The sequence below is a fragment of the Zootoca vivipara genome, chromosome 7 (genome assembly GCF_963506605.1).
Source record: "Zootoca vivipara chromosome 7, rZooViv1.1, whole genome shotgun sequence".
NCBI lineage: Eukaryota > Metazoa > Chordata > Lepidosauria > Squamata > Lacertidae > Zootoca > Zootoca vivipara.
In genome coordinates this window covers 74,031,491-74,052,557 of record NC_083282.1, presented here as the reverse complement: position 1 = coordinate 74,052,557, position 21,067 = coordinate 74,031,491, and the positions used below count along the sequence as shown (strand labels likewise).

At 45.8% G+C, this 21,067-nt stretch overlaps 1 protein-coding gene across 1 annotated transcript; it reads left to right on the top strand.

Annotated features, from left to right (window-relative positions):
• Nucleotides 1-5,431: 5,431 nt before the first annotated feature.
• On the top strand, nt 5,432-20,559 carry PIGT (phosphatidylinositol glycan anchor biosynthesis class T). Its single transcript, XM_035122149.2, has 12 exons — nt 5,432-5,930; nt 6,700-6,877; nt 7,857-7,984; nt 9,153-9,253; nt 9,518-9,604; nt 10,239-10,326; nt 10,423-10,520; nt 11,706-11,871; nt 12,148-12,348; nt 14,155-14,320; nt 14,621-14,704; nt 16,587-20,559. Exons 1-12 carry the CDS (start codon nt 5,756-5,758, stop codon nt 16,837-16,839), a joined length of 1,725 nt encoding a protein of 574 aa, XP_034978040.1. The 5' UTR covers nt 5,432-5,755; the 3' UTR covers nt 16,840-20,559.
• Nucleotides 20,560-21,067: the final 508 nt, after the last annotated feature.

The following is a 21,067-nucleotide window of genomic DNA, read 5'->3' as shown; positions in this document are numbered from 1 at the left end:
GGGTGACAAAGTTGTGTAGACCTTCCCTAGGTAGCAAAGTTGCCTCGGGCTGCTGCTATGTGGCTAGTTTTTCAATGACGCAATAGAATTCACTTGGTGCAGAAGCTAAGAATACAGGGTGCATGAGATTAGTCTCAAAGAGTCCTTGGTTCAAATCTTTCCTCTGACATGAACTAGCACAGTGGCCCTGTCCTCCTCCTTCAATAGGCGGAATAACAGCAATGACCCACCTTACAAGAATATTGAAAGGGTTTCTGAAACAAGGTACATGAAGAGCTTTGAACACTAAATGCTAAGTATTTTTATAATTCATCATGTTTCTCAACTGTCGGGCTCAACACCAATTCATAGGGAATGTTCAAGAGGCACACCTGAAAACGAACTGATAGCAAAATGGTGGTTTAGGGAGGAGCTACAGCTTTTCGGTAGAGTGCAGGCATTGTGCAGGAAGTCCTTTTCCAGTTGAAATGATCTCGGCTAGCAGAACAGGGGAAGATTTCTGCCTATGGCTTTCCCATGCAACTGCCACTCAAAGCAGACTGCATGTTCAGGTGTGTTTGTCCCCCACCAATTTGGGGTTCATGGTGCCATCGTTAGACACTGCTTAAGTCACACTTACTCATAACTAGATCTCTTTCTTTCCCTCTTCTAACATTAACAGTGAGCAGTCTGATTGTAAAACAGAAGCCAAAATGAACTAGGATGCAAACATGCATAGGAGATGGGATAATGAATCAAAAGAAACATCTCACAGTACAGAATGAATAGTGGAGCTCTGAATATCCATGACATTTTAGGTCAGGGATGGGGAACCTGTGCAGCCACTTCCAGATGTTGTTGGGACTCCCAAGTCCCATGGTCAGGGATGATGGGAGTCGTATCCCAACAACATCTGGAGGACCACACATTCCCCACCCAAGCTTTAGACTACTTGCCTAATGTATTTTATCTGTTGATAACCTCACTGTGTAAAATTGCTACTATCACAGATGGAGCACTACATTATCAATGAATTGGTTAGATTAACTGATTAAACATCATGATTGACTAAAAAAGAAAGGTGTCCCCAATTAAATCTTCACTGCATCAGGTGTTTTGAAAGTAGATGAATGGCATCTGGGTTGCAGGCTGGCAACACTACTTGCACACACAACTGATCGCTTGTGATCAAGACACAAATAGTTGCACGACCCAACTTCTAGCATCCCCTTGGTATATGCAGCAACAGATGCAAAAAAGTGAGCCATAAAGTGTGCAATAAGCTGAGGGGGTTGGACTCAACTGACAGAATGAGAGGGACACACACAGGAAAACCACATAGACAATACCATATGAGAATAACCATCCATGTGGCTCATCGTCAAGTCAGTTTTGAAGACAAGTAATTATAATGTTAGTTTACAGGTGGGTAATTGAGGCTTAGAGGCATTTTAAAAGCCACTTGTTCTCAGCTGAGGTTCCAAGCTCTGTCGTCCCCTTCTCCTAGTGCCCGCAATCTTTCCCAACATCAGGGTCTTTTCCAAGGATTCTTCTCTTCTCATGTAAATTAGCATGTCAAATTAATGTTGGGAGCAGCACTCAAGCGATTTGAAGTCTTCAGTCTGCTTTAAACCAGACAGGTGCTGGCCCTGTTGTAAACTGAACAAGAAAACCACTCCGGTTGTGAAACTGGAAGAATCCCAAGAAGAAATAAAAGGAGCCTGGTGTATAAATAACCTTGGGCCAGCCCAGTTCCTGGGGAGCTCCCTTTAGCTGCCTGGCATCGGCATTGACTCAACACATCAGCCAGCCCTCTTGGGTCCTGGCAATAACATCTAGCATTTGAGCTTGCATCCAGGTGCAAGTGAGTCATAGTTTCTCCATTTGCAAACAACTCCAGCAACTGCTTTTCAGCGAGAGGTCTGAATAGAGGGTGAAGGACTGAGAGGAGGAAGTGACTCAAGGAACTAACAGCACAGGTGGGTGGGGAGAGACCAGTGATAGAGATCTAGCAGCCACAGGGACAACCCACCCTAAGCAATAAAAGAAACCAGTGGAAAAATACCAATGGAAAGAGGGTGAACTGCCAACACAGAAAACAACTCTTAGCAACTGTGCGGGGGGGGGGGGGGGACAAACTCCTGACAGGAACCTGTTTGAGCACCAAGTGCACTGCTTTTCACAGAAAAACAAAGTCTTATAGCAACTTAAAGAATAACAAATTTATTGTGGCACAAGCTTCTGTGAGTTCGTGTCTGTCCATGTCATCAGATGCATAAAGTGTTATCCTCACTCAGGTGAGGATCCTTTTCTCAGGTGAACCAGAAAATGCTTAATGACTGGGTAGCTGAGAAGGGCTCTCTCCTCTGAAAACAAACAGAAACATGCATTCCCCCCCCCCAAAAAAAAAACTCTGAGGGGAAATTTTCAACTGGACAGGATTTTTTCCCCATTGCTGTTGATGATCCAACTAGGGTTATTATCCCCTTTTTCTGGACATGCTCTTGTGCCTTTAACAACAAGTGACAACAGAATATTCCAGGGATGGGGAATATGTGGCCTTCCAGATGTTGTTGGACTACCAATCCCATCATCCCCTGACTACTGACTGGGTTGACTGGGAGTTATAATTTATCAGGAATTGAAGGGCCACAATTCTGAAATTTAAAACCAGTGGGACTTCTCTGGCTATTTCAAGTGAAGGTTGCATTAAGTATGTGATTAGGCGTTAGATAAAAGGAAGGAAATTCAACACTGCATTCCTGGGCTCTAGAAGAAAATGACAGGAATCTGAAAAAGGTTGTGCCTGCCCTCTAGTGGGGAAATTTTCCTATCAAGTTGGGGGAAATTAAGCAACTTAGTTAAGGCAAGAAGCCTTTGTGTAACTTCAAGCCTTACAAGACTGGCTCAAAACAGTTGACTGCCTGAGGCAGGGGTCAGCAAACTTTTTCAGCAGGTGGGCCGGTGCACTGTCCCTCAGACCTTGTGGGGGGGCCAGACTATATTTTGAAAAAAAATATGAACAAATTCCTATGCCCCACAAATAACCCAGAGATGCATTTCAAATAAAAGGACACATTTCTACTCATGTAAAAACACCAGGCAGGACCCACAAATAACCCAGAAATGCATTTTTAATAAAAGGACACATTCTACTCTTGTAAAAACATGCTGATTCCCGGACCGTCCACGGGCCAGATTTAGAAGGTGATTGGGCCGCATCCGGCCCCCGGGCCTTAGTTTGGGGACCCCTGGTGAGGCAATCAACAAGATTGTACCCCCACCATCTCATGTGAAGAAGCTGACAAGATTGACAGGCAAATCTTACTTCAATGCTGGTGACTGGACGTCTGCACTGTATCTAGGGGCTGTGGGATAGCTTAGAACAGGCAGGTCCAACCGGTCAATCGTGATCTACTGCTTCGATTGCGAGGTGTTCCTGGTTGATCCCAATCACCACCACCCCCCAAAAAAACCTCTGTCCTCCCCCCCCAAAAAAGCTCAACAACTCTGGGCAATAAAAATGAGTAGATCACTGCCAGTTTTATTATACCGGCAGTAGATCGCAGTCTCAGAGAGTTGGACGTCCCTGGCTTAGAAGGTACAGGGCAGGTCATGCGGCAAAGACTCTTCTGTTTTCTAAAACCTCAGCACTCCTCCCACACACCCCAAATCTGCCACTTGACAGCCACCTCATTCTCCCTAATGGTAGGGCCAGCCCCACTATCAGGGATGCAATAGCAGATTTCCTGCCTAAGCAGGAAGCTGGAATAATTAGTTTGGGAAGTCACTTCTAACTCTATGTTTCGTTGCACTGTGAATTAGCCTCTCTTCTGTGCCCCCTCCCAACTCGTGTCAGAGGACTGACCCACAGCAGTTGGGGTCCAAATGCCCATTTCAGCAGCCCCAGAGAGAGCTGGACATGAACATGGCAGTTTAAATCCCATTTCAGACTTGGACTCACTTATCTATGATTGGCAAGATAAAATATTGCATAGGAAGCTGGTATGGTTTAGGATGTTAAAGCAATGAATTAGGGGTCATTTGGTCCCTAGTTCAAATCTCTGCTCACTCATGAGCTGCTATACTAAAGGTTGTCAGAACCACTCACATAGGGGTCACATTTGCTGAAAATGATAAGCCAACCAACCATACTGTGCACAAACTACATACTAGAGCACAATGATTGCTGTCACTTTACTTCTATCTTTGCATGAACAAGTAAATGCATCACAAAAGGGATAGCTTAGTGTTATTTTGATCCATGGATCATGGAATTTTTCCTTCTGAAAAGCCAGGATTGCTAGGTTATTTGGCTTATTGTCACGTGTGATTAACAAGGCTACATAAACTCTACTTAATATTAGGAAGTGTTTAAACTTCAAAAATACAAAGTGTTTAGTGAGGACATAAGAAGAGCCCTGAGGAATCACATCAACCATTTATCTAGTTCAGCATCCACCAGTGGCCAATCCGATGTCTATGGAAAGAGCCCTCCCAAGGAACTGACACCAATTCCAAACGAAGAGGCTCCATTTAGCCATCACAGCTTAGTAATAAAAAGCACTGGGTGCAGGGAGGTTACAGTAATGGCCATCTTTCAGAAAGAAATGGTTGCAGAGACCCCTGCCAGAAAACTACTTAAGCCATGGCCCAGCTTTGACATAATGAAGGCTGCAGTTCTCAATAGTTTTGCCACAGAGATAATGGAACAAATCTGCTTGCTCTGGAACAGGGATGGGGAACCTGTGGCCCTCCAGATGTTTTTTGGACTACAATTCCAGTCATCCCTGACCATTGGCCATACAGGCTGGTGCCGATGGAAGTTGCAGAGAAAAGAAAGAAGGGCTAATAAATAAGCACTTCCAGCTTGCATGAACAATCAAAGTAGTTATTCTGGCCTATTCCCTTGTCCTGAGAAACAACATCCTATACCTCTGTGATCCCCAACAGATGCCTGTAAACTAAAGGGGTGGCTAACCTGTAATCATCTGTGTTACTGACTATGACTCCCATTTATCCTGACTATTGGTCAGGCTGGCTGGGGCTGGTGAGAGTTGTAGTCAGACAACCCCTGGAATGCTACAGCTTAGTCTTGGTGTATTATTCTTACCTTGGCTCAAAGAGGTCCTGGGTTCAAATTCCCAGACCAGGAGAACTGGGTCCAGACTTTGGGGGAGGGGCTCTAGCTCAGTGGCAGAAGAGGGTGCCTTCCATGCAAAAGGTCCCAGCTGCAATTCCTAGCATCTCCAGGTATGAGCTAGGAACGAACCTTGGAGTGCAAATATCCAGGTAGAGAAGAATCAAAGGTCTGGCTCAACATAACGCAACTCTCTGTGTTGTTTTTTTAAAGAAATGATTTTATATGTCACAAAGCATAATACTTATATTAGGCATGTAAAAGGATATTAAACGAAATGAGGACCAAGCTACAAAGAGCATATCGGTTCCCCCTCCTGCTGTTTCTTCTATTACCTTCTGCCTCTGACTGTCTGGGCACGTGGGGCGCCCAACCGCAGCCACTGCAGGAAACCTGCCCCTGCAGGCTCCTTCCGACATCCCTTGCCTCCGACCCGGAAGCAGATTTAAGAACAACAAGGCAACGGGAAGTGCCGCTCTAGCCTCGTCTCTGTCCCTTCCTGAAAAGCCTCCATTGGCTCACAGGGTGAATGGAGGCAGGGCTCCATGGAACCTCTTTCCTCTGCTCCCCATTGGCTAACACTCGTCCGGGGCAGTGGGCGGAGCCGCTCCGCTTTGCCGTGAGCGCAGCGGAGGAATGGAGCGACTCGGGCCGCTGCTGCTGCTGCTGCTCTTCTTGGCGACGAGCGGGGCGGAACAGCCGCGGGACTCCCTGCGAGAAGAGCTGCTGCTCAGCCCGCTCCCATCGGGGGACGTAGCCGCCACCTTCCAGTTCCGGACGCGCTGGGATTCCGACTTGCAGCGGGAGGGCGGTAAGGGGCGGGGCCTGTCGCGACAGAGGGGTTTTTTGTGGCGGGAGCGAAGCATTATCTGGAAAGGGGGTTCCTGTAGAAGGGAACACCAGAGACAGGGCTTCTCCTGGGCCAGTTGTGTGGGTGGACGGACTACAATTCCCATCAGCCCCAGGAAGCATGTGGGAGTTGTATTTCCACAACAGCTGGAGAGCCAAAGGTTCCCTCACACACCTGATGCCTTTTCCCTTTGGGGTTAAATACATACATACATACTGTACATTCATTCATTCATTCATTCTGTTGTGGGTGCTTTATAGTCGAGGTTCTTTCATTGCAGGGGATTGGACTCTTGGGTTCCTTTCTAACTCCACAATTCTGGGATTCTAGCACATGGATGCAAGAGCACTCTCCCCTCCTATGTTTTCCAGCAACTGGTATCTGGAAGCATTGCTGGCACCGACTGCGAGGGTAGAGGATCATGTCTAGTAGCCATTGGGGTGCGGTGGGGACTCTGAACTGCCGGGGGTGCAAGCCAGTCTCACTGGGAAAGCATAAAAGGCCTGAGGTAGCAAATGGAAAATGAGTGCAGCAAAGGGGCAAGGAACCATGGGGGCCTGGGCAATAATAGATTGAGGGATAGGCTACTGGGTGACTTGCAGGACTGCAGCAGCATTCCTCTTAAATGGAGCAGGAGAAGGGAAAGTGAATTGGGGAATGGGGCAGGTGGAGAGGTTGATGTGAAGATATGCTGCTATAATGCTCCTATTTTCCCCCCTGCTCCCTACAGTCTCTCATTACCGGCTATTCCCCAAAGCCCTTGGCCAGCTCATTTCCAAGTACTCGGTGCGCGAATTGCATCTCTCCCTCACTCAGGGCTTCTGGCGGACACGGAGCTGGGGACAGCCTTACTTGCAAGCTCCAGCTGGGGCTGAGCTCTGGGTTTGGTTTCAGGAGTCTGTCTCTGAGTAAGTAAGCCTGAGCTGATTTTACTTGGTTGAAGGGCTCTCAAGTAAACCATAAGAAGGCTGTTGCACTCTACTTTTCTCGCCTGCCCACCTCCTCATGGCATAAGTGCATAAACAAGATAAACTTCAAAGATCCATTCCATGAAGGCAATCATATGGTTTAAATGAGCAGACGTTCCTTCACCTTCAAATTCTGATGTCTCTCGGGTCTTTCATTTGCATTGAACAATTTTGCCAAAGGCTGCCAAGGCCCACTGGGACATCCCAACACCTAAATCAGTGGGAGCCTCTAGAAGGGCCATAGTTCTTCTACCTTGCTGTTTCATCAGAATAGGCATGGGGTGGTGGTCCCTGGACCCTGAGGTGCCAAATGTAGCCCTCTAAGCTTCTCTGTCTGGCTCTCGGGACTCTCTGTGCCAAATAGCCAATTTTCAGGCCATACCCCTCACAGTCCCTGCTTCACAGCCTCTTTGAGTCCTTTTTGCCAGACTGGAATGTGCTCTTGGAGTTTGAGAATACCTCTTGCTTGCTTGGTTGAAGGAAACTGGTGTGTTTCCCACAATGCAAAGGTAAAATGTGTGTTCATTTCTCTGTCCACTTTTCCCTCTGGCCTCACCCACAAGTATGTGGTCCCCAGAAGGGAATGCAGTTCTTCTCTTTAAAAAGGTTCCCATTCCTGGAGTAGGCCAACAGGTGCTAGATGGTGCTTGTAGCTGTGGGTTGTGAACATTTCCATCTACAGTGCTGCCGTGTTAATGTAGTACTGAAGCAAAACCCAAGCTATTCATTATTTTATTTTTGAATTTTATAGAAAGCCTCTCCTGCCACTAGAATGGCACCTGAAGTGATGTACAACTGCAAACATAGTCTATGACTCCATGACTTGAAAACACATTTGCTTTCCAAATGGCATCTTGCAAGTTTCAGGCAAATCATTCACAGTAAATGTTTGTTAAATGTGTATATTTTTCATCTTCAGTGTTGACAAAGCTTGGAAAGATCTCAGCAACCTCCTCTCAGGAATATTCTGTGCATCACTGAACTTCATTGATTCCACCAACACTGTCGTCCCAACAGCATCCTTCAAACCTCTGGGATTGGCAAATGGTAGGAGATTGAGCTATTCTGGCCTGGAAGGGCTTGTTTTTCAAGAACGGGCACCACTGAATTGCAACTTGTTCTAAATACTTAAATGACAAAGAGTTGTGTCCATCGTAGCACTTATGTTGTTCCATCAGTGCAATGATATTTCCCCCCTCCTCTACCCGCTGAATATTTTCTCTGGGTTCCCAAGCCCTCTGGAACAGATTTGGTGAGAGTGCAGGGTACATGCAGGGGAAGGAGAGAGAAAAGTCACATTGTGCAAGTGGGAATCCTTGTGTTGTTGGCATGTATTATTTGGTGAAATTAAAGGGAGACCGGAACTTCTTAGAAACACCCAAGTATCTTGTGGCCACTTAAAAATTAACAAATATATTCTGGCATAAGATTTTCAGAAAGTTTTGGGGGTGCTGAGAGGCTTGACATTTTTGGAACATCTGCCCATCTCCTTGTTTGTTATGCTGATTAGGGTTGCTGGTTTTGTAATTAATCTGTGTTTCTTGAGAGCATTGTAAGGATTGTTTGGGCTGACTGGGTAATAAGAATTAATTGGCATTGGAATTGGGCCAATGCCATAGGTTTTGACTTAGTTTTTAAATGTGTTTATTGATTCCCTTTGACTGTTTTGTTTATATTACTTTGAACCGTTAGGATAGCTCAGACAATAAATCACACAATAAGTGCTTTGTGTGATTATAATACCTAGCTTTTAATAGTAGAATCAAAGAATTTTAGAGTTGGAAGGGACCATGAGGGTCATCTAGTCCAACCCCCTGCAAAGCGGGAATCTCTTGCCTGACGTGTGGCTCAAACTCACAACCCTGAGATTGAGTCTCACACTCTACAGTAGTTCCAAGTATTCCGCGCATGTGACCTCAGTAATCCTTAAAGGAATTCAATCTAGTAGTACCCTTTATGTCAGATACCTGCTTTTCTTAAGGCTAGCTAGTGATTTCATGGCAGAGGCAAGATTTGAAGCCAGGTGATTTCTAGAAGCCGACTTCCATCATCATATTGAGAGCGTTTTATTTTATTTTATTTTAAATTTTATATACCACCAATGGGCACCCAATCATTTCCTGGAATTCACCATGCTGTCTCGGGCTGTTGGAAATTTCACCAACATCAAGAGGAGGAGGGCCATATGTTCTAACCCTTCCTTTCCCTCCTTCAGTTACAGACCACCATTTCCTACGATATGCCGTCTTGCCCCGTGAAGTTGTCTGCACTGAGAACCTCACTCCCTGGAAGAAGCTGCTGCCATGCAGCTCAAAGGTGAGGCACATTCCTGTGATCATGCAGGTGGAGCCTTGTCATTGTTGATGACACATTGTGGAGCATGTGTCATTGTTCTGGATTCCCTCATCCTAGCCCACCCCACCCCAGCTTCCGCATCTGAAGCTTTGGGGCCTTGTTCACAATTGGAGCAAGTACTTTGGAGGAGAGCAAACTACATGTACACTGTTGCATGGCGCTTGGGCTTGTTTCTAGCTATACTACGGAGCAAAGGTTCAGCCATATTTTCTTTTTTCTTCCTAGGCTGGCCTGGCTGTTCTGCTGAAGGCTGAGCGCTTGTTCCACAGCAGTTACCACTCCCAAGCTGTGCACATCCGCCCCATTTGCAGGGTGAGTCCTTGGAAGGATTTGCTGCTGCGTCGTAAATTGGTTGAAAGAGCTGGAGACGGGATTCCCCACTCACCTATGATCTGCCAAAACCTATGGTCACATTTCACAAGCCTTACCTTAGAGCAGGCATCCCCAAACTCAGCCCTCCAGATGTTTTGGGATTACAACTCCCATCATCCCTAGCTAACAGGGCCAGTGGTCAGGGATGATGGGAATTGTGTGAGGAGTAGACAGAGCTGAAAGGGTTAACAGCTCTGCTGGTACACGCTGGGAGAGGGGAAGGAGAAGAATCCTACATACGGGTTTTCTCTTTGTTCTGTATTACACAGTTAGTTTCGATTTCCAAGTCAGGAGCAGCCATGGAATGCTGCAGTCCCAGGAAAAGATTTATTGTTTTGTAAATAAACACAGTAGCTTAGAAGAAGAAAGCTGTGTCGCTGTGATTTAGCAGAAGCTGCGCAGCACTAAAGGAGCGTGCTGGACTCCGGCTTTATTTATGAGCAATTCCGCTCATTACTTCAAAAATTGTAGTCCCAAAACATCTGGAGGGCCGAGTTTGGGGATGCCTGCCTTAGAGCTGCCCTTGCTCCTGCTTGAAGCCTGCCATTTCTGATGCTTTGTCCTTCTCTCTCAGGATGCCTCATGCTTGAGCATGTCCTGGGAGCTCAGACAGACTCTCACGGTTGTCTTTGATTCCTTTGCCAGTGGTCATGGAAAGAAAGGTAACTCGAATCGCCCTGTAGCACATCACCACTCTGCTATGGTTACGGGGGTTTACTCACTTCTTAATAATGACCTTTGTGCCATTCTCCCGCCAGACTGGTCCCTCTTCAAGATCTTCTCCCGCACTCTTACTGAAGCGTGCCCGCTGGCATCTCAAAGCAAAGTCTACGTTGACATTTCCAGTAAAGGCCAGGTAACCTTTCCCTTTCCCAGTTATATTCCAATAGGGCTAGAACATCAGGACCTTTAGGAGATGCCCACCTTACTCAGAGCTCTCTCTGGGTGAACGAAGCTTGATGGAAACCCCAGATGTAACTGAGCGGCTTTACAGTTCTTTACGTGCTTTGTGTCTCCAGTAATATTAGAGTCTTGAGAGTAGAGGGTTACTCAAATCATCTCCATGTATGTATCCAGTGCATGGATAATGGAATGGGACCCCCACCCCACTGGCTGTACCCTCAAACACCAGTCTTTAGCAGTAATTGGGAGGAGAAACTACATGCCTGCATCCGTAAGGCATGTAGGTTCTTCACCTAATTAGGAACCCTCTGCAATTGTTAATACAGCTTTATATAGGCTTTCTTTTCCGTTGTTGTGCTGGGTGCACAGATTGTTTCTTTCTGGGTGAGATCCAATGTTCGTTATACTCAAGAGTAGATCCATTGAAATAAATGGACCTAAGTTTTTCGCCACCCTGGGCTCCTTTTGCAGGGAAGGGATGTGACGGGTATAGGGCTCCATTGAGTTGTTTATGACTCAATTAGGAGCCACTAATTATCGCCCGGCGCGCTTTCTCTAGCGCTTCTCTGCTCCCGTAGATCCGGGCTGGCAGTAAAACACACACAGCAGAGTTCTTCTTCTTCTCACACAGCGAAAGCTTGTATAGCCGTTGGATAAAAAGCCTCTTAAGAACACACAGAGTCCAAGGTGTTCTAATAACTACTTAAGTTTATTCTAGAGAGAAAATAACAAACAACCTGGTGAGAGCGCAGACATCTTGCGACCGTCTCCCAGGCAGAAACGAAACCAACTGAAACATACAGAAACACTTCTGGTACATTCTGTAACATGATATTCCTCAGTGGTCAGGTGCTATACAGAACACAGTTAACCCCTTCGGTTACTTGTTACTCCTCACAAGGGAGGGATATCGCCCTCTGCATTTCAAAGTATGTTGTAATGCGCTCTGCAGAGATGTTTTTATCCTGTAAAACAGGCCAGAAAGCTTTTAAATAAATATTAGAATTGGGGCCAGTTGAAGGTAGTCTCCCCCACATACCCTGCCCATGTGCTGAATATGCACAAAAATATGACGTGGATGGGCTGGTTATCATTTTGATGGCTAATGATGATTTTGTTTTATTTTGTTTGTTTCCAGGAGAAAGAGTTACTTGAAGTTTCCCCAGCTCCCTTGTCTGTACATGAAGCATCTGTCCAAGGAGACAGGAGAACGTACGCAGTCTATGATCTCCTGAACCCAGGACTTTTCAATGGCTCCCGCAGCCTCAATGTGCAACTAAAATGGAAGCGCCCTCAGGATGGCTGTGAGTTATCAATGGCTTTCCTGTCCCTAATGCGTTGTCCTCTCTTAGATCGGTAGAAAATAGACACCCTTTGAATGCGAGAGACTCGTGCTATGCATCATTTAAGCTTGTTCATTTATGAACCGGGACACATCTAGTGGTAGTCACAGCAGAAAAATAGTACATCTACCAGACTTGTTTTAGTTCAGAACTCACATTATCCCAGGGATAATATTCTTACATTTGGTGGTGCTCCTGTAGTTTGACTCCTAACCTGGTCTCTTTTCCTTCCTGCAGTGGATCTGGCAGTTCCTGTGCTCCATGCCCAGCGCTATGTGAGTGGCTATGGCCTTGAGACAGGAGAAATCAGCACCCTGATCTATAACACACACCCATACCGAGCTTTCCCTGTGCTTCTGCTGGAGACTGTGCCCTGGTATCTGCGACTCTACATCCACACGCTGACCATTATCACCAAGGGCAAGGAAAACAAACCAAGTAAGGAGGAGCCTCCTAGTAATACTCCCTTTCCCAACCTGATGCCCTCCAGATGTTTGAGACGGCAACTTCCACCATCCCCAGAAAACGTTGCAGTGAAGAGCTTCTGTGTGTCAGTGCAGGCAGCTTTCTGTGTTCCATTATATGTACTGGATCATGTTCTAAGTTGATTTGCCAAGGAAATGGAGCAGATTCAGAAAGGGAGGCCTGAGTTCAAAAGCACAAAGTTTTGCCTTCATATACCCCTTAAGGAGCCTCTCTTTAAGTACATCTGGCATTAAATAAGCATTTCCCACAACTGGATATGTAGGCTAGCCATAGTAATTTGCTTTTTCTATGTGTTCAGTGATTTGGCTTGCTGAGCTCCAAAGCCCACCCCCTTTTGATGCAGTTTATCATTAAGCTATGCACAAAGCTTAGCATGATAATAGACCGTGGTAGGGATGTAGTAGCAGAAATGTGTACGGTGGCAACTCGACTTACGAACAACTCGACAACAGAATTTTTCGACTTACGAATTTTTCCGTTTCCAATGCATTCCTATGGGAAATTGCGTTTCCAGTGGCGTTTTTCGACTTACGAATTTTTCAACCTATGAAGGTGCCTTCGGAATGGATTAAATTCATAAGTCGAGGCACCACTGTATTTGGAAGGCTTTCTGTAAGCCATAAATGTTTGACTTCCTCAAAAGGAAATGAGTTTTAGTGGTGGAATTTGCAGTCACTTCTCAAGGAGAAGTGAAGCATGTTACCCTGTTGATGGTTTCTTATATTATTTGTTTATTCCAACACTTTGTCTACTTCACTGTACTGTCCCGAGGTTCTGAGAGCCCCATGCTATGTATATTTATTCAAAAGAAAGTTCCATTTTATACAGTGGGTGTGCATAGGATTGCAGCTCTGTAGTGCAATCTTGTGCATATCTATTCCAAAGTAAGCTCCTTAGAATTCAATGGGGCTTTCGCCCAGGTAAGTGGATATAGGACAAGGGTTCCCTGCATTAGTTGTTAAGCAGGGAGCATCTGACAGAGAAAAGGAGCATTGATGCTGTGCAAAGTTTGCAGCTGCAGCTCCTTTCTCTGCAAAAGCTGCTGCAAAAAAAGGAGAGAGGGAAATGCTTCAGCAAATGTACGAAAAGTGGCCTTGCAGCTTGCAGTTGCACGCTTACAATTTTGAGGATGTAATTGCATTTTAAAACTTAAAGCTGTGAATAGCTGTGCTTGCAGTTGAGCTGCGCATTGAGTAATTTGCATTCTTCTGCTAGGATTCCTGAGTTCTTCCTGCCTTTTTCACAGTCAGAACTAAAAAAGGGAGCTGAAGAGCTGCCTTTTCTTTTTAAAGATACTTTGGTTAAAAAACAACAACAGGAGGAAAATGGAAGGTGAAACTTGAGTGGTTATGAATTATATATGTCTCTGTTCCCATGGGAAATGGCTGCGTGATTGTGAGAGATTGTAGATGGATCTGGCCTCATCCACCACTGGAATGCAGCTTCCTGCAGCTTTTATTGGTAATGCTGCCTTGGCCAAAAAAGGTTCCCCGCCCCTCGGATACGGGACTACAGTCTTAACATACAGCATTCTGACTGATCTCGGTGCGTAAGAGCTCGTGTTCTAGACACAAGAAATAGAGGCAGTTGGAGAAATATTTTGTGATCCGAGTTTGTTTTCCTCCCCAGAGTTGCTGGGGAGATCAGTTGGGCCTAAATAAGAGGGTTCCTCAAGGCATTATGTAAACGTTAAGGAAAGGTTTTACTAATTCATGTTGACCCAAGTGGTGTGCGATGATAGCATGTCTTTGGTGCTAGGTTATATCCACTATCAGCCAGCTCAGGACCGACAGCGGCCCCATCTCCTGGAAATGCTTATTCAGCTGCCGGCAAACTCTGTCACAAAGATCACCATCCAGTTTGAGAGAGCCTTGCTGAAGTGGACAGAATACACTCCTGACCCCAACCACGGGTTTTATGTGAGGTAAGGCTGCAGCTGTCCTTGAGCCACTCGCCATCAGAGTTTGTCGGCCTTGGGTTTGTCTGTATTGCATCCCTTGTGACCAGGTTCATAACCCCCTCTCCTCCAAGAGGGACCCATGAAGGGATGGGGAACCTATATGGCTCTCCAAATGTGGTTGGACTCCAACTCCCATCACCCCCAACCAGCATGATGAGTAGCTGGAGATGATGGAAACTGGGAGCCCAGCAGCATTTAAAGGGCCACACATTCCCCCATCCTTGGGCAGAAGCTCTAAGTAATCTCTGTTTGTTTGGTTTGTAGCCCATCTGTTCTGAGTGCCCTAGTGCCCAGTGTCATTGCGATGAAAGAGGAAGATGAAGATCAAAGTCCACTCTTTGCTTCACTGTGAGTGCATTTGATGAGATGTGTGGGATTGATATTGTAGTTCTGTTGATTATTGGAAACGGCTTCATACCAGATGTTTCAGATGAATCTAGCAAAGGCTGTAGCTAGACCACCATGACAGAAGTCTGTGCAAACGTTGATATCAAAGACTTTTCAGGAACTGTTTTCAGAAATGAAAACCTTGGTTAATCTGAAATTTAGTTCCGAACTGAATGTAAAATTTTGATCAGATCAAGAAGTAAATTATTTATTTGGCTGCTTCTACACTGGCATTTACTGTGAAATAGCCATGTTTTGTTGATCTACATTTTACAGGGCAACCACATGATGTCATGAACAAAACACTCTCTTCACATCTTTCCTTCTTCAGTTTGTTCTCCCACTCCCTACTCAAAAAATTGTATTGCTTTTTTCTTCTTCAAATCAAGCACTCAGCAAAGTAGCTGTGCAATTTCCCCAGGTGTAAATGGGCTATCACGCTCCTAATCTACCCTGTTTCTCATATTTTAAGACATACCCATAAAATAAGCCATAGCAGGATTTTTAAGCATTCAAGGAATATAAGCCATACCCCGAAAATAAAACATAGTGATAGGCACAGCAGCAATGCCGGCCGCGGCAGGAGGAGGAGGAAAAAAATAAGACATCCCTCGAAAATAAGCCATAGTGTGTTTTTTTGAGGAAAAAATAAATATAAGACGTGTCTTATAATATGAGAAACACGGTAGTATGTTTGTTTTGTTTCTTTTTCTCCCCTAAACTGTAGCAGGGGAGGCAATCATGATTTGAAGTGCAGTGAAGGGAGGGAAAGGTAGCATTTAACCCTTTCACAACAAGGGTCTCTATGAAAATCTCCCTTCCTACCCTGGACATTCATTGCTGGGGAAAAGGAGATTGCCCACTGGGTAAACTACAGCAGTACCTCCACTTACGAATAACTCTACTTACGAATGTTTCTACTTACGAATGGAGCTCCATCCGCCATCTTGGATGTGGTTTAGATAGGATTTTTCTACTTACGAATTTTTAGATAGGGTTGCTTCGACTTATGATTTTTTTATCCCAATGCATTCCTATGGGATTCAACTTACGATTTTTTTCAACTTACAAATGTGTGTTCGGAAAGCATTAAATTCGTAAGTAGAGGTACTACTGTACATTAGTCAAAATATAGTGTTATAAATGCATTATAACACCGTGACACCAGATGGCGCTGTAGAGCTGAAATCACAACTCAATGATATTTTCAATTGTGAACTTTGCAACGTTTTTTTGCAGAGCATTTTCAGAGGATTTTTATAGCTCTGTGTAGATCTAGCCTTGGTTTCAAAGTGTCAGAAATCTGGAAACAGAGTTGCCGTTATACTTCCAACTTAAAACCAAATAGCAGTGATCAGTTAGTGCTGATTTTGTAAGCAACTTTTGCATTCAAATAGCATTAACGTTGTGGTAAGTTTAAGGTTGTAAGGTTGCATGAGACAGAGGCATTAGCCGAGGTTGCAAGACTTCTGCATGCTGCCTAACCCTGGTACATTGCAATGAAGGCTTGTCTTCAGACCTCTCCACAAGTATGGGATGCGTGAAAATGTGTGTGTATGCACATGTAGTATTGCATGGGAATCTGCATAGAGGGAATTGCAGAAGACTGAGAACCAGTTGAGTTCTTCATGTGGCGCAGTGTACAAGGGGTGTTGCTTATTTGAAAAGCACTTGCACATCAAAACCTTTCATATGAATATTCCATTTGTGATCTGCAATTTGAGGCTGCCCTCCTTCACTCTTGCCTTATCTCCTGATCTGATATGCTTGGAGGCAAGGGTGGTGACACATCATTATCTGAATCAGCCCTTAGAGCTCTGCTGATCTCCTCCCTTATCCCTAGGTTTCCTTCCTTGGACGGCTCCAGCTACTTTGTGCGCCTCTATACAGAACCGCTGCTGGTGAACCTGCCAACGCCAGACTTCAGCATGCCGTATAATGTCATTTGCTTGACCTGCACAGTCGTAGCTGTTTGCTATGGCTCCTTCTATAACCTGCTGACCAGAACCTTCCATGTAGAAGAACCTAACAGAGGAGGCTTAGCCAAGCGACTGGCGAACGTAATCCGTAAAATGAGAGGCGTCCCACTTCTTTGAGGGCAGGCAATGTAGCCGCTTCTTCAAGGATCTCTACAGCCAAGACTTGCTGGGACAAAGCTGCAAGAGGATAGGTGGGCTTAAGGCAGCTGTAACACCTTTTTTGCCCTCTAGTTCTTTCACAGCCAGTAAATCTGCTGTTTGTGCCTGCCTGCCACCAGCAAGGGAAGCTAATCACTGGGACTGGGATTGCAAGAGCAAAATGCCCAGGGATGAAGCTTGCTAATTTAAGGGGAACTTGCATTTGCTGGAAAAGCACTGGAAATAAACATGACCTGTTTCTGAACTATGACGCCTTGGCCTTGCTCAAACACTAGAGCCTGCACCACTTAACTCGTTTTTCATTTTCTTCCACAGCAACTGATTGCTGTGCTAATTTAATTATCCTTTTTTGAGCTGCCGTGTAATGGATGTAGTTGGAACACTGAACCTTTTTTCAGGTCAGAAAACAAAAAAAAGCTCTCAGAAAAAATGCTTGGGGAAATGGCAAAACTGAAGGCAACTAGAGAGAGTGCAACAGAGAGAATAAATAGCATTTTAGGCCTCAGACTGACCTGCATTGCTATCTAATTTTAGCATGCTGTCTCTTGCTGTTTTGGAGAAGAGAATAAGTGAGGATTTGAGGAGGCAGCTATGATTGGGGAAAGAAAAATGTTAGGGGGGTTCATTTGGGACTGTGGGATTTGGGGTGGTCAGGCTGGGCACAGGGGACACTATGAAATAAAAGAGAAGCCATGCTGTGTGAGTCGATGCCAATTTGATTTGTGTTTGTATCTGCTGGTGATGGGAATAACCACTGTTTGCTGCATAAGAGAGGAAGAAGACAAAAAAACACCTGTCAGAGATGACAGGAATTCAATAAAAAAATGTCGTGTGGTGATTATGTCTTCCGTAACACAGGTTTTAATCAGCTTTGTACTTAACATGTCCCCTGGTAGCTATACGTGGCCAGGTATTCCATGCAGATGAATGCATAAAATTCCATTCAGGTAAGTTAATAGGCCGGCACTGGTGGAGGGAAAACAGAGAGCTTCACACCTCCAATTTGCTTTCTGTCCTTGCTGGCTGTGGAGGATAGTGTCAGATGATGAAGGGGTAACACGGCTTAGTGAATTGGGGGAGTGTGTGTCAGAGAGAAGTCAATAATCGGGGGCAGAAGATAAAGCAGGTGAGTGGGAAGAGGGAGGCCAAGAGACACAGATTAGTCAGGCTGGTGAAGAGTCGCAGGCATCTCCCCCTCCTGCGACACGCTGCCCACCTCGTCTCCCATAACCAGGAGAGGGCTAAAACGGTTTTAGCAGCAATAGGCTACACAGGGCCGTCTTGAGTATATTTGGCGCCGTGGTGCGGCGGATCGCTCCGGCGCCCTGCCGCCGTGGTGCGGTGGGTCACTCCAGCGCCCCGTTTCCCAGCACGGCGGGCGGCCGGAGCTGCGCAGCCAGGCGGGCACAGCGCGGCTGCCGGGGGTGCAGCTCCGCGGCAGGTGGGCAGGCGCAGCTGTGCAGCGCCACCCAGCCTGGCCGTAGGGCCGGCCCTGAGGCTACATGTAGGCACAGTCTGATTGTTGGGGGGAAAACCCTGGAGAGGAGGGGGGGCTTAAACAGCTGTGGGGAGGTAGGAACTTTCAGTTGTATAGTTGTAATTGCACAATCCAGGGATGGTGAATTGAATCTGGTCAGCAGACCAGATTGTTCATCTCTTCCTACCCCTTGCTTGCCAAGTTTGACAGATGGGTGTTGTCACAATGGCAAGTGACCCCCCCCCCCAGGTTCTTGTGAAGCCCCTTTAAAAACTCTGCAAGACCTGACAATCGGCAGATAGCTGGGTCTTGCATATTACTTTTCCAAGTTGCACCGATCAGCTGATTGGCACTGCCCCCAGGCCCCCTTTCGGCTAAGCCCAGTCCTTAATTGTCTTAAACCTGACACCAGCTGTAGGATAGATGGCATTGGCTCAGTTTGCCTGGCCTCCTGGGCCAAATGTAGGGAGGCCCTAATATACATCACAATCTGTTTTCTCCAACTTGGATAAATTGGGGGAGTGGTTTGTGTGCAGTTGGTTAGTTACATGCATGAATGTACATATCAAGAGTCAGGCCATCAGTTTGCCAAATGGGAGAGTGCCTTCCTCCCTAATGCTCAGACATGGTAGTGAAACACAGTTGTACCGTGGTTCTCGAACTTAATCCATTCTAGGAGTCCGTTTGACTCACAAAACGGTTTGAAAACCAAGGCATGGCTTCAGATTGGGTGCAGGAGCTTCCTGCACTCAATCAGAAGCAGCATCGGACATTTGGCTTCCGAAACACGTTCGCAAACTGGAACACTCACGTCTGGGTTTGCGGTGTTCGGGAGCTGAAACGTCCGAGTACTAAGGCATTTGAGAACCAAGGTACGACTGTATCTCTGATTTAATGCCTTTTTCTGATCTTTTTCTAGTTGAGTGCAGTGTCTCCTACTAACCAGCAGGTGTTCCTAAATCACTCTCATAAGTAGCATTTATACAAAGTCTGACTTGCTGCATCTTTCTTGGCATCCACTGGCAACAGTGGATTTCAGAGAAGGATTTTTACCAACCTTACCTGTAGCTGCCTAGGGTTCAACCTGTGTTCTGCATGCAAACCATCTGATCTAGCACTGACCTAGAGCCCTTCCCCATCCCCATTGTATTCCACCATAAATATATATTTATCTTGGGGACTCTTAACATTTTTAGCACATGCATTTTACAGTCCAGCTAGTATTCATGTACAAGGCTGGGTCGTACAATGAAGTGTATGCATACCACATTGAATTCAATGGAACCTAGTTGCAGCGAAGCATGTGTGGGTTTGCAGCATTAGGCTGTGCAGAAATGTTGCAAGACTTGAATGTCCATGTCTCTTGCCATGGTGAAGATCCAGCAGTCTGGAAAAGGCAAATCTGATTGGGTGCTCCTAGTTGGTACAGTAGGGCACAAACTCAAATTGTGAGAAGCCGACAATGACAGAAAGGTACCCTGCTGTGTGTTTTATTATACTGACTGACCTGGAGTGAATATTGCACCATTTTCATCGCCACCTGCTTTCATTGCTGTCGCCCTATTGCAGATCAAGCAGGTGCTGCCTGCGGGTCTCTACTGTGCTGCTCTGGAGCTGCTGAGTAGTCTAAAAAAACCCTATCACCTGAAGGCTTCTCACATTGCATAAACTTGCCCCCACAGCAGGTGTGTTACCTTAGCTGCTGACATTAGCATTCTTGTCTGATAGCAGAGGCAGCAAAAATATTTAGCTCAACTATATGATTAGCAATGATGGTGGCTTTTCTCACATGCTTTTTGCAACCTGACTTGCAAGCATACAATAAAAATAGGTTTTTTAAACATTGGGGGGGGGGAGACATCCGAGGCAGAAAGACCTTAAAAATAAAAATTCAGCCAGTTTGAAAAGTTTACTGAAACCCAAATGCCTTCCAATTGCTTCTGAAAACTATATACTGTAGTATATACAGTACAGCGGGTGCCCATTGCATCTCAAAAGGGGATGCTGTCCCACAAAACCGGGAACAGCATTTCAGACTGCAGGTACCGCGTTTCCCATCGCTTCGCTTCGCTTCCCGCTTCAAAAAGCTTTAGCAACCAGAACAGGAGCGCGCCAGGCAGAGAGAGGGCTTGGTTAGAACCGTGTCGATTCACTTTTTCTTTTCTTTTTTTGCAAGGTGGGGTTTTTTTTTTTGCACAGACAACAGAAGCATTCAAAAGTAGATGGTGCGGCTAAGAGAGGAAATGATCAACACATGTTTGCAACAGGATCAGGAAACCTGATTTTAAGAAATTGTAATAAAGTAATTTGGTTTGATTTGTAATAATTTGGAAGATTAATAAAAAATAATTTGAAAGAAGCATTCAAAAGCACCATCTATGACTGCCTCATGAAGTGGTCGGAATCCATCCTGGGCCCAGCCTCTTGGTAACAAAATTATTTTTCTGGGAGCGCAGGAGCAGAAACTTTGGCTGCTTATTCAGGCTACTGCTTCCGCACCCGTGTAAACACGAGGAACCAACTTCGGCTGCCCGTTTCGCGCACGAGCCGCCCTCCTGCCGGCAACGAAGTCCGGGCCCCGCCCCCTTAATGCATATTTATCATCGTGGAATTGTCGAGCCAGCCGGTACGCCCTCTCCGCACCGTTACGCTGACGGGCTAGAGCCGAACTGAAGGGGCTGTCTACTGCAATGCCTGTTTCGAACACAA

Bases quoted from the DNA above. Each gene is read 5' to 3' on its own strand.
- PIGT (XM_035122149.2), top strand. From the start codon at position 5,756: ATGGAGCGACTCGGGCCGCTGCTGCTGCTGCTGCTCTTCTTGGCGACG. The intron at 6,878-7,856 runs GTAAGTAAGCCT...TTTCATCTTCAG, and splicing joins TTTCAGGAGTCTGTCTCTGA to TGTTGACAAAGCTTGGAAAG. The intron at 11,872-12,147 runs GTGAGTTATCAA...TCCTTCCTGCAG, and splicing joins GAAGCGCCCTCAGGATGGCT to TGGATCTGGCAGTTCCTGTG.